This window comes from Zootoca vivipara, chromosome 3 (assembly GCF_963506605.1).
Source record: "Zootoca vivipara chromosome 3, rZooViv1.1, whole genome shotgun sequence".
Taxonomy (NCBI): domain Eukaryota; kingdom Metazoa; phylum Chordata; class Lepidosauria; order Squamata; family Lacertidae; genus Zootoca; species Zootoca vivipara.
In genome coordinates this window covers 88,785,817-88,798,385 of record NC_083278.1, presented here as the reverse complement: position 1 = coordinate 88,798,385, position 12,569 = coordinate 88,785,817, and the positions used below count along the sequence as shown (strand labels likewise).

General features: G+C 39.9%; 1 protein-coding gene across 4 annotated transcripts in view; it reads right to left on the bottom strand.

Annotated features, from left to right (window-relative positions):
* The window catches only part of CDC42BPA (CDC42 binding protein kinase alpha), a 167,352-nt gene that overhangs the window by 90,164 nt on the left and 64,619 nt on the right, over window positions 1-12,569 (bottom strand). For all 4 annotated transcript variants that reach the window (XM_035111463.2, XM_060272965.1, XM_035111467.2 and 1 more), the window contains exons 6-8: window positions 2,076-2,169; window positions 1,017-1,217; window positions 188-436 (exon numbers count right to left, since the gene is read on the bottom strand). In XM_035111463.2, coding sequence (XP_034967354.1) covers window positions 188-436; window positions 1,017-1,217; window positions 2,076-2,169 — 544 coding nt within the window. The remainder of the gene's footprint in view (window positions 1-187; window positions 437-1,016; window positions 1,218-2,075; window positions 2,170-12,569) is intronic.

Sequence of the window (12,569 nt, the reverse complement as noted above, 5' to 3'; positions counted from 1 at the left end):
GACCTTCTGATCAGCAAGCCCTAGACTCTGTGGTTTAACCCACAGAGCCACCTGGGTCCCTTCATTTTGGGCATATTCAGTCCAAAAAACCACAGAGCCACCTGGGTCCCTTCATTTTGGGCATATTCAGTCCAAAAAATGGGATTGGGAGATCAAACTTTGCAGAAGTTGCGCTGGAGTAACTTACAGAATTCTTTAAACAATCATCATCTACATCAAAATTTGATGTATCTGTTGGACTGCTAACTTCAGGGATGTAAGGTGCTTCGCAGTTTCTAATGTTATCCCAGTCAATCCCGGAAAAAAATGGATGGCCTTTAAAGTCTTCTATTCCATTCTGCCCAAGTCTATGCTCTCTGCTACAAATGAGTCTTCGAATTAGGTCCTTGGCATTTTCAGACACATCCGTCATTTGGACAGGAAACTGAAACCTCTCCTTAAAGAAAAAAAAAGATGGGAAAATTAGGACCATACCGTGACACAAAACAAAACAAAACAGTTCAGTGTTATAAATAGAACAGTGCCATATTTCCTAGTATTTCTGTGGCAATTTTTTTATAATTTAACCAAGACAACAACAGATGGTCCACTCACTAATGTATTTGTTTATAAATGCAGCCTCAGTGGCTAGTTGGACTTCTTAAAGGAAAAACAGTGGCAATGTTTTAAATTTGTTTCTACTGCAATTATTTTACAGTTAAATATGTTAATTTTGTCAAGCATCCATTACTCAATGAATTATCCAATCACTTTCCAGTAATGTTACACAGCCAACATATATTCATATGCAGTGATTATAGGACTTCCACTATGTCCAAGCTAAAAATATCATTATAAAGTAAAACCTGAACATGAGGTCAACAAAGACAGTACTCTAAGCACTGAAGCAGCTAAAAGCCAAGCCTATAGTTTATTGAAGATAATATATTCTCTTGGTGAAACAATCAACGTTAACATCTTAAGGACTATAAAGCACTGAGCAGAATTGTTGGTCATCTGTTCACAAATACACTCACTTTGTGGTTCATTATCTTTCCATATGTCTCCACCAGGGATTCTGCATAAAAGGGTGTTTCTCCATAGAGCATTTCATACATGCAAACACCAAGGGACCACCAGTCACATTCAGGACCGTACTTTCCTTTCCCATCTTCCATGGCTTGCAGGATTTCTGGAGAGATATAATCTGGTGTTCCAACTGCCACTGAAGACTGAACCTGAAGGGACAATAAATTCTATTACTAAAATGATCTATAATATTATGTGGGTTTCTGTATTGGTGCGAATATATCAATTTCTGATTTGATACAGTTACAGAGGACTCAAATGGGTTGGGTTATGCCCCTTGTCACACGACAGAGAACCTATCAAACCATTCTTTTCATGTGGTGATTTGCCCAAGGAGATGAAAATAAAGAAGGTTGCTTGCCAGAAGGCCATGGTAATGTTACAGGCAAAACAAAACATTTCCTCCCCATTACAATATTTACTTGAAATCAGTATTATTATTTAGTTTCCAACACTTGAAGCGAAATGCTGTGTGCGTCTATATTCCTATAGTCTTGTACTGTATTTCTTCTAGACAATGTCAAGCATTTCAGGAGTCTTCCACGCCAATGAATCTTTTAATTAATGTCAATGGATCCACACTTTGAGTAAAATTTAATTGAATACCACAGGACCCCAAATTCCTTAGGATTCTGCATTTAATAAAACACAGCAAATAAGCTTCACTTCTCCTGACATGTATTTATTTTACGAATATACTGTATATAATTACACATAGTTTTTTTGCTATAATGAATGAAATAGACAAGAGGAATGAAGTAATGAAATTTATTAAACATGAATGGACAATAATGGTGAAAAGTGAATCAATCTAATTAACCAGTCACCCAGATAAAATGTGTCCCTTTTATGCTATGTGTAATTACATTACCATAAAACTACAATTTTTACAGAGGTATATATTAAGAAATATATCAGATATATTCTAAAAAATTGTAGTGGCAGACTAGGGACAGAAATGAAGGTGACTAAAACTATATTTTAGCTTTGTTTTTATTATTATTTACCGTTCCATCTTCCATCAGTTTCAGACAAGAACCAAAATCTGCTAACCGAATATGTCCATTCATATCCATCAGGATGTTGTCTGGCTTGATGTCCCTATAAAATAAATTTATTTGAGTCATTCCATGTTGATTTTCATTATATTGAGACAAGTGCAATAAAACATTTTGCATTCAAAATTATTTGTATATCATTTTGGAGACAACTGAGACTAAAACATATTTCTCTGAGGGGTCATCATCTGATTAAAGAAATCTTAAGTCAATTAATGGTATAGCATTTTATCAATTAATACATCATCAATGTGCATTTAAGTTTTCATATGACGTTAAAACAACAGTTCTGAACAGCTTTATTTTTTTTAAAAAAAGATGATACTTGCATGTGCCACAATAAGCATAACCTTAGAAGGAGCAATCCTTCAGAAGTCACATGCAGTTCCATAAATGCTTTATTTTTATTTTTTTAAAGTAAAATGTTAAATAAAATTTGCTGCACAATTAATTGGCAGGATTCTTCTGGTTGATCAGAGCTATGGCAAAAAGGTCCTTCCCACAAGTTTCTAAGCAGAAAAAACATGTAATTGATTGGACTGCCCTTCAAGGCAATCCCAGGATGAAACCTTGCACCCCAACTGTTATTATGAGGGCTAACTAGCTTTCACTGTATTGGCCTAGAAAGGACGCCTTGAAATGCAGTCTGAGCATGCTCAGAGCTGTTCCCTAAAGCCATGCCCATACCCCAAAGCATAGTCTTTGCAGGTAGCCAGGAGAAAGGTGTGGTTGCAAGTTTGAGAAGTTTGTTTTTTAAATTAATATTTATTTGGAGAAAATTATGGTAGAGAGAGCATCTTTCTATACTGTCTACTTTTTGCTTAATCATTTGCAGTTATTTTTGATGTTTTTCTTTGTTTAAAAATGTGTGTGTTTGGCTTCTGTGAGAACAAAGTGCTGGACTAGATGGGCTTTTGGCTTGACGCATAGGCTCTGCTGCGGTGATTATACAATGTACAATTGGCTGGAGAGAGACTGTTTACTCTGATTATTCCTTATTTAGCAGACATAATCCACCTCAGAAATTTTACATATCTATAAATACTCAACAAGGAAATACAGAATCATTTAAAAGTAGTCAGTGGTTAATCTTGGAAAGCAGAGCTTTCCAAACTTTTCATGTTGGTGACACACTTTTTAGACATGCATCATTTTGCGACACAGTAATTCAGTTTTAATAGCAAACCAGAGGTTAAATGAACCCCTTTCCGAGAGTTCGCGTAACACATCGACACCCTAACATGTCACAACACACAGTTTGGAAAGCTCTAGTCTCAAGTAAAACACATGCTGATTGATCCTAGCATGAGAAAAATATGTGATGTTACATATGTAACTCACGGCACATTTTGGCAAAATATTCTGTTATTAAATAAAATTTGTTCCTAAAGCGTGTACTTTTCTTAACACTAAATTCTTTTGACCAGACTTTATTCTGAAAAATAGTGAAGTATCTGCTTTATGGTATCTGGCTTTCTTTATGAATTTAAAATCCTAACAAAGCAAGCAATAACACACGACGGGATATACATTCACCAGCCAACATACGCACGCCTTGGGCGTGCTCAGTTACTGATGTTTATTCATAACACACACACACACTGTGCAAATCTTGGCCAGGGAATGCATGCCTCGTCATGTTTCACTACACTTACAAAATAGTCGCTTGAAAAAATACCCTCGTTCAATATACAAAAGGGAAAGGGAGGGAAGTATAAGGAGAAGGTTTGTTAGATGCAGGTTATATAGACATTCCTATAATTCCAGCTACATTTATGTCCACTTTTATTGAACCCATATCCATAATGGATAATTGATTCAAATGTCGTGGCTTATTTATAATCTTTCCTACCAGACAAACTGATTTAAATCCAGACTCAAAAAAAACAAAGGTGCTTTCAAGTAAGTTTTACACAGAGAACACCTATTGAAATTAATGGACCTAATTTAGTCATATTTAATAAGTTCAATGGGTCTACTCTGCATAAAACCTAGTTGAATATCAAGTCTGATTATAAATAAATTTGTTCGGTAACAATGAGCATAAGAATTAAGTGAGGTAGATAATGTACATACGGTAACTTTTGAATCCCTTATCAATGACCTGGAAAAATGTGCCCGGCAGGGGAAATTTACATGCATCTTGAGTTAGAGGAACAAACATACACAAACAAACCACTTCTTAATAAACAGGACTAATTTGTCTTAGTTTTCCTATACCTTCGCACATTTCTAAATGTTATCACATACCATGAAATGCCCAGTCTTCCCAACAGTTAGCATCCCTTGCTCCATCCTGCTACACTTCTCTAGTTTCAGAATCTAGATCTCTGTTCTGAACAAAAGAGTCCTCTTTAATCTTCTTTCCAACCCAGAAAAAAAAAATGTTCAGCCTGCTTCCCCTACTGCATATCTTAATTATATATCAGTAAACCCTGTTGCCATCACACTGGTTTTACATTATGTTTTTTTTTCTCCTTGTTGAACAATATCTAGATCAGGGTTTCTCAAACTTGGGTCTCCAGCTGTCTTTAGACTACAACTCCCATCATCCCTAGCTAGCTTGACTAGTGGTCAGAGATGATATAAACTGTAGTCCAAAAACAGCTTGAGACCAAAGTTTAGGAAATCCCTGGTCTAAAGAAACCCAGATAATCCAGAAAGAGTAAAGCATTGGTCTAGGGGTCAGCAAACTTTTTCAGCAGGGGGCCGGTCCGCTGTCCCTCAGACCTTGTGGGGGGCCAGACTATTTTTTTTTTTGGTTGAGGGGGGGAGAGAACGAATTCCTATGCCCCACAAATAACCCAGAGATTCATTTTAAATAAAAGCACACATTCCACTCATGTAAAAACACGCTGATTCCCAGACTGTCCGCGGGCCGGATTGAGAAGACGATTGAGCCAGATCTGCACCCGAGCCTTAGTTTGCCTACTCATGGTTTAGGGAGACGTGGCCACACAGAAGGCAAGTAGTCACTATGTCAATAAAGGTTTGAGATTGATTGAAGTAGTCAGTAGTCAAGTTGAAAAGAAATTGAGATCTAGGCTCAAAAGACTTTTAAAGTATGTTTAATACATATAGAATGACATCAAACTGCACAATTGGACTTCTGCTCACACAATACTGCTTTCCCTTCCTTTCCGTCCCCAGCGGCCCACCCATCACGCTCACAAAAAAAGCCTTGGGAGCAGATTCGGAAGTTCACAAGTGACTACAGGGGAAGGGAAAGAAAACTCAGCTGCACATATGGAAATCTATTGAATAACAGAATGGCCAACACTGAATGTCTCCCGTAGCATCCACTTTCTTTGCTCTGTTTTCAAACCAGCACTGCCCAGTTCATGAAAGGATCGAAATAAGGCATGTGAATAGGCCCCAACCAAACTTATTGCCATCACTTCAGAAAATGTAGTGATTAAGCAAGAATTATTTTACATTTCAAATGGAATTTTATCTCACCTAGGAAAAATAAGGAAGCAAGTGATTTCAAATTTATGGCAACAAGAGAAACACAATTCTTTCTGCGGCACCCCTGTGGGGCTCAGGAGCCCAGTTATGTCACCTCCTGGCTGAAGAGCTGGCAGCCTCTCACCCTTTTTCAAACACCCTCCCTTGTGGAGTGTTCCCTCAGCCTCCTCTCCTCTCCCTTTGAGAGTCCTCTGGGCAGCTACAGCTGCCCTCCCCTCCCCCGGTCTCTGAGCTGCCCGCCCCATCCCAAAGAAAGGTGCTTCCTCACACTGTCCCACAGGGGCCTGGGACTTGTCTATGCACTCCCAACAGCAACGGCTGCATGTTCATTTGACTATGCAAACATGCTCCTCCTTCTTTAGCCCCACAAATGTTGTATGAAAGAGATTAACAAACATTCGGGTGGATAAATTCATTTGAATGTCTAATGATATCATACACGTGTACATTCATAAAGATGTCTCAGCACAAATTTGCAACATAATATAGTTAAGAAATATATTTCATATAAGTTACCAATAAAAGAACTTAATGAGATCTTTGCAAAAAGACTGGTTTTCTAATTTTAATTTAGATTTTATCATCAGGTAGGGCAATGTACTGCAAAATTCAACAACCATGTCAACCCAATGATTACTGATTAGGCCATGTGAAAACCATACTGTTTGACAAAAGAGGGGTGGTGCTAACAAAATGATATTCTATTATAACCAAAATCCATTCTGAGGAAACTGCTTGAATTTAAGAACTGCAGCAAGCACCAAGGGAAATTAGTAAACATGTTGCTAGCTGATCCAATTTGTAAAGCTCAAGCAGTAGACAATCTTAAGGAAATGAGATAAATAACCTTCAGTTGAAACATGACAAATTGCAACAATTATGGAATACTATTCCAAGGCTCTGGAGGTTAGCACGCCATTCGTTAATCAAAGCTAATCCTGAATTACAATGTTTAATTATTTGCAGGGCTTCCATTTCAATTTTGTGTTTCCACAAGATGGTGATTGCATTTTTTCAAAAGTTTCCCAATCTAATTTAAACTACAGTAAACTTATTTTGCAAACCTTAGTTTCATTAGTCAAATCTAGTTTCCATTTCCTTTAGTTTGTTAGAAAACATGTGCTCCATACAATCACCATAAACAAGATATTATTATTGCTCTTACAGAAGTTTTGGTATGATGTGTAAAAAATAAAGAAAATGTAGTCTCTCATTTTCACAAAAACTGTTCATCAAACTGAACCCCCCCCCCACCACCTAAAGTCCTAAAAAATTCTATTAATCTTGCCAAAATCTTCATATTAGCAATGTGGGTATAGGCAGTAATCTACAAATTCCTGCTATAACCATTCTCATGTTAAATGAAATGAGGTCTCACAAAACTTATGAATATTATATTAACTCAAAATATGCATACCATGGCTCTCTACTAACAAGCTTCCAAAGGTGGCTTACAAAATCAACATAACACCATTAACAATAGAATCCAATTAAGACAACTGGGGGAAAATCAATCAAACTGTAAAATCCAGTTTAAGGAAACAGCAGCAAGGTTGTTGTTTAGTCGTGTCCGACTCTTCGTGACCCCATGGACCAGAGCACGCCAGGCACTCCTGTCTTCCACTGCCTCCCGCAGTTTGGTCAAACTTATGTTAGTAGCTTCGAGAACACTGTTCAACCATCTCGTCCTCTGTCGGCCCCTTCTCCTTGTACCCTCAATCTTTCCCAACATCAGGGTCTTTTCCAGGGAGTCCTCTCTTCTCATGAGGTGGCCAAAAGTATTGGAGCCTCAGCTTCAGGACCTGTTCTTCCAGTGAGCACTCAGGGCTGATTTCCTTAAGAATGGATAGGTTTGATCTTCTTGCAGTCTATGGGACTCTCAAGAGTCTCCTCCAGCATTATGAATCCTTAACTTGTCCCTCAAGTCTCCTTTATGAAGGCAGGAGCTAGAAGGAAGTTTCCTTGAGGTATTTTTTTTTTGCCTTGCTCTAAAAACTTCTCACATGCAAGTCAAGAAATAAGCCTAAATTGACTCAAAGCACAATTGTATGTGAACATGTAAGATCACCATACAGTCGTACCTTGGATCCCGAACACCTTGGTACTCGGGACGTTTTGGCTCCTGAACGCCATAAACCTGGAATAGAGTGTTCTGGTTTGCGAACGTTCTTTGAAACCCGAACGTCCGATGGGGCTTCCGATTGGCTGCAGGAGCTTCCTTCAGCCAATCAGAAGCTGTGCTTTGGTTTCCGAATGTTTTGGAAGTTGAATGGACTTCCGGAACGGATTATGTTCAATTTCCAAGGTACGACTGTATATATAATATCAGAAGGGGTGAGAATGAAGAGGCAAAACAGTGGAAGCTGGGTCACTCCCAAACAATGAGTTCAGTGAATCACAAATCCAGGTCTGTATTCTGGTAATCTGGTGATGATCTGCAGGGATGCTTCATGTGTACCACTAGTATCAAATATTTGACAGTATTAAAGCATCCTATGATATGTTCAGCAGGAATAGCCATATTTTACAATTATCTGTACCATGTACATAGCTTTACAGATAACTATGGGCGCACACACAAACACACAATGCAGCATACCACAAAGAAACTTTGTCACCATAGGCCATGTTATTCTGCTAAATTTGCTAATGGAATGGGATATTTGGAATCTGAAATTTATTTCAGAATTTATTTTTTAGAATTCAGCTGAAAAATCCAGTTCCATCAAACTACTTCTAAAGTAGAAAGCAGTGCCTGTGCCTTTTCTCATTTCATAAACAACTTTATCTAGTGGGAAGGATTTGTATCAGTACAACCGAGCTAATGACCTATATGACCAGGCTTAATGTTCTACATACTTATACACAGCTCACAAATTTCTTAGCTCAAACTTGATTTTGATAAGTATCCCATGAGAAGTACATTCTTCACGATAAAAGTAGCTAATTGTGTCTTAAGAAATGAAAATATTTAGCAAATTAAATATGTGGCATTGTGCAACACACATAAGATTTTACACCTTTTCAGTTTGATACATGTTTTTATTTGAGGTATTTTAACTGGCTGACAATGTAAGCTGCCTTGAGAATTTGTTGAAGGATGGGATATAAATATCCAAATTCAACAAATAAATACATCATTACATATCATTTACAAACATACAAGAAAGCAACCACAGGTTGCTTCTAAGCAGTGGCAGGACATTTAAGCCACTGCATTAACCTTCAGGCCTAACAAGACTCTCCAACTGTAGTTATTGCCAAATTATTCTTAATTTAAAATTCAGTTTCCTTTGACATTAAATGTCATGAATCATTAACCATCAACATTCAAAATGTACTGCTAGATTATCGGAAGAGCCTAAAACACAAGGATCCAACTTTATATTAAACTCATTTTTTCCTTCAAGAATGAAGGTAACATAATAAACCTAAAGTACTGCAGATTTAACATTCTGCATTTAATATAACAGCCTAGCTGCAAGGGTGGAAGTATTCTTGCTTTTCAAATGTGTACAGCTGCCCAATATTATTCTTGATTTAGCCATCCTGCTTGCTGTCTTTCAAGCTAGGCTCTGCATTCCTCAAAGGAAATTTTACACCAACAATATGCTCCAGAGGATTCACCCATTTGATTCAGCAATTTAAAGGATTATGGCTTTCAAGTTACAGTTTCCATACTGTGGTGCAGATTCTAAAATGCAATTTATAGGATGCCTGTCTTCTACAATTTTCCATATAAATAAATTAATACATATTTTTTAACATGCAGACTATAGTATGACATGCTGCTATAACAACATAAAAGAGGAAACAGGCGGTGCAAAGTCTACAGTGCCTTTCCCAAACTGCTGTTCTTCGGATGTTTTGGGCTACAACTTCCATAACCCCTAATCAGAATTGATAATGGTCAGGGATGGGAATAGAACACATAATGTAAACTAGAGGTCCTACAGTGCCTACCTCTGAATTACCAATTGTACAGTGGTGCCTCGCTAGACGAATTTAATTCGTTCCACGGGTCTTTTCTTATAACGAAAAATTCGTCTAGCGAATCCCATAGGAATGCATTAATTGAATTTCAATGCATTCCTATGGGAAACCGCGATTCGCTAGACGAATTTTTTGTAAAACGGATTCGTCTAGCGAGACAACCTCCGCTCGAAAAATCCTTTCGTTAAGCGGAAATTTCGTTAAGCAGGGCATTCGTTAAGCGAGGCACCACTGTATAAAAGTAGGCAAATGAATTAAGGTAATTTAATTACCCATGTAAATATTTATTTCCAGACTGAACAGAGTTCCAAGAGAAAACCTGGTAGTAGCAAGGAAAAGAAAAGGAAGGCAGAAAAACAATCAGAAAAAAAACCAGTAGCATGAAGTATACTATGAAGCTGGGTTGGTAAGTCAACCTTGGTTAGGATACAAACCTTGTTATTGAAAATATAAGTATTGTAGACAACTTGTTAATACCACTAACACAAGCCTGTAGCATGGTTTAAAGATTAAATAATTAAAGTCTGCTAAGTATAAGGCTAATTCATGTGAGAGCTTTTAGACCCGCGTGGTAGTAGGAGTTGCTGGCTGCTAAAGGAGTAAAAAGAATAATCTCCTTAAGAATGTTACATCCATCTGTGGATACCATCTGTCAAAGGAATCCTGAAAAGGAGAAGCTTCAGAGGAATCCAAAATACGTTCAGCTGTTATAATATAAATTGCTACCTGATACTGTAACCCCAGTCTTTAGAAAGACTTTCACCTCTTTTACTTCTAACTAAATATAGGCCAGATACCTTTTATACTGTTCTATTTTGACACAGCTAGCAAAGCCGCTCCCTTTCTCCATGAAGAATGGACAAACACTGGCACTGACTGAGACTAGACTACAGAAGAACCGATTCCTACCATTTTACTTGTGGGGATGAAGGTTGTACAGCCACATCAAAACATCTCTGGATTAAAAAAATATTACTATACTATACATTGTTCCATGTGAGTAAATCCAACTGAAGACAAAAGGACTAAGTAAACATGCATAGGATAAGGCTTCAAATTCCACTGAACAGAAAGAAAATGGAAATAAACACCACCATATCTACATATGGCAATATACGGTATGTCTATTGACATATACTACCATTTTTTAAAAAACAAGCAAACAAATAAATACTATTTACTTTACGATGGACTGCAATCTAGAGCAATTTCATATTTTAAGTAAATAAAGAAATTATTTGTTTACGCTTCAGTCAGAGGGAAACTGCTCTGATTTTGTATTGGTGGAATAGAACGCTCAAAGTAAAAATTCTTGTGCAAAATAAACGAAATGGGAGATCTAATGTGTTTTGAATGGAAATGTCCATTATAGGCTGCTCCTCCCTATCTTTCCCTTTTTCCTTTCTTCTCTTCCCTACTCCTCCTTGGGGGTGGTTGTTTCGGCGGCAGCAACGGCACCAGCGGAATCAGGGCGTCCCTTGGCTCCTGGTGCCCCGGTTCTCCACGTGGCTCCCCGATGCAGTGATCCCTCACCTGGGGGGGGCCTCCCTCCTTTTTCTCTTCTCCTGGGGCGGCTGGGGTGGCGACGGCTGCGGCGACGAGGCAGGGCCGTCGCGTGGTGGGAGGTCCCGGGCTTCGGAGCTCTTCCAAGCCGCAGGCCGGGCGCCTTTGGGTTAGGTCCAGCGGGCTCGCTGGGGGGCTTTAGCGGCTCCCCGCTTGATCCGCCGGGCGATTCCGACGCCCACGCGGCTGCCGCGGAGTCCGGGCCTTGTTCTCGGGCCTTGAGGCCCAGGGGTCCGTCGATCCTCCGGCCGGGCGCTTTCGGTGTCGCTCCGGTGGGGTCTCGGGGGGGGGGCCTCCAGCGGCTCCCCGGTCGATCCGCCGGGCTCGCTTGGCGCCCGCGTACCGGCGGCGGTTCCGCCGGTTCGGAGGCTAGGCTGGCGGCACGGGCACGCTGGTCGCTCTCAGGAGCTTCGCGCTGCCGTACCGCGCGCCATCTTGCCTCGCCGGAAGTCCGCCAGGCACGTAACAATGCAAATCGCCCTTCTCGTCGCCGCATGTCGCGGCACACCAGCCAGCGTCTCGCGGCACACTAGTGTGCTGCGGAACAGCAGTTGAGAAACACTGATCTAAAGAACTTTTAACTGAGTTAAGATTTAAAAGGGATATGTACAAAAAATGGAAAAGGGGGAAATCACCAGAGAGGAATTGAAACATATAGCCAACACGTGTAGAGACAAAGTCAGAAAAGCTAAAGCACAGAATGAACTCAGGCTTGCTAGAGAGGTTAAAGGCAACAAAAAGGGCTTTTATGGGTATGTCCGTAGCAAAGGGACCCAGGTGGCTCTGTGGGTTAAACCACTGAGCCTAGGGCTTGCTGATCAGAAGGTCGGCGGTTCGAATCCCTGTGACGGGGTGAGCTCCCATCGCTTGGTACCAGCTCCTGCCAACCTAGCAGTTCGAAAGCACGTCAAAATGCAAGTAGATAAATAGCTATAGCGGGAAGGTAAACGGCGTTCCCGTGTGCTGCTCTGGTTTGCCAGAAGCGGCTTTGTCATGCTGGCCACATGACCTGGAAGCTATACGCCGGCTCCCTCGGCCAATAATGCGAGATGAGCGTGCAACCCCAGAGTCGGTCACGACTGGACCTAATGGTCAGGGGTCCCTTTACCTTTACCTTTTACCGTAGCAAAAAGAATAAGGAAACAGTGGGGTCTCTTAGAGGAGAAGATGGTGAAATGCAAACAGGGGACAGAGAAAGGGCAGAACTCCTCAATGCCTTCTTTGCCTCAGTCTTCTCCAAAAAAGAAAACAATGCCCGACCTGAAGAATATGGAGCGGATGATTCAGCAGGGGAAACACAGCCCAGAATAAGTACCGTGTTTCCCACATTTTAAGACACCGTCTTATATTTATTTTACTCAAGAAAATAAGCCTATGGCTTATTTTCGGTGGGGTGTCATGTTTTTTTTAATTAAGCAA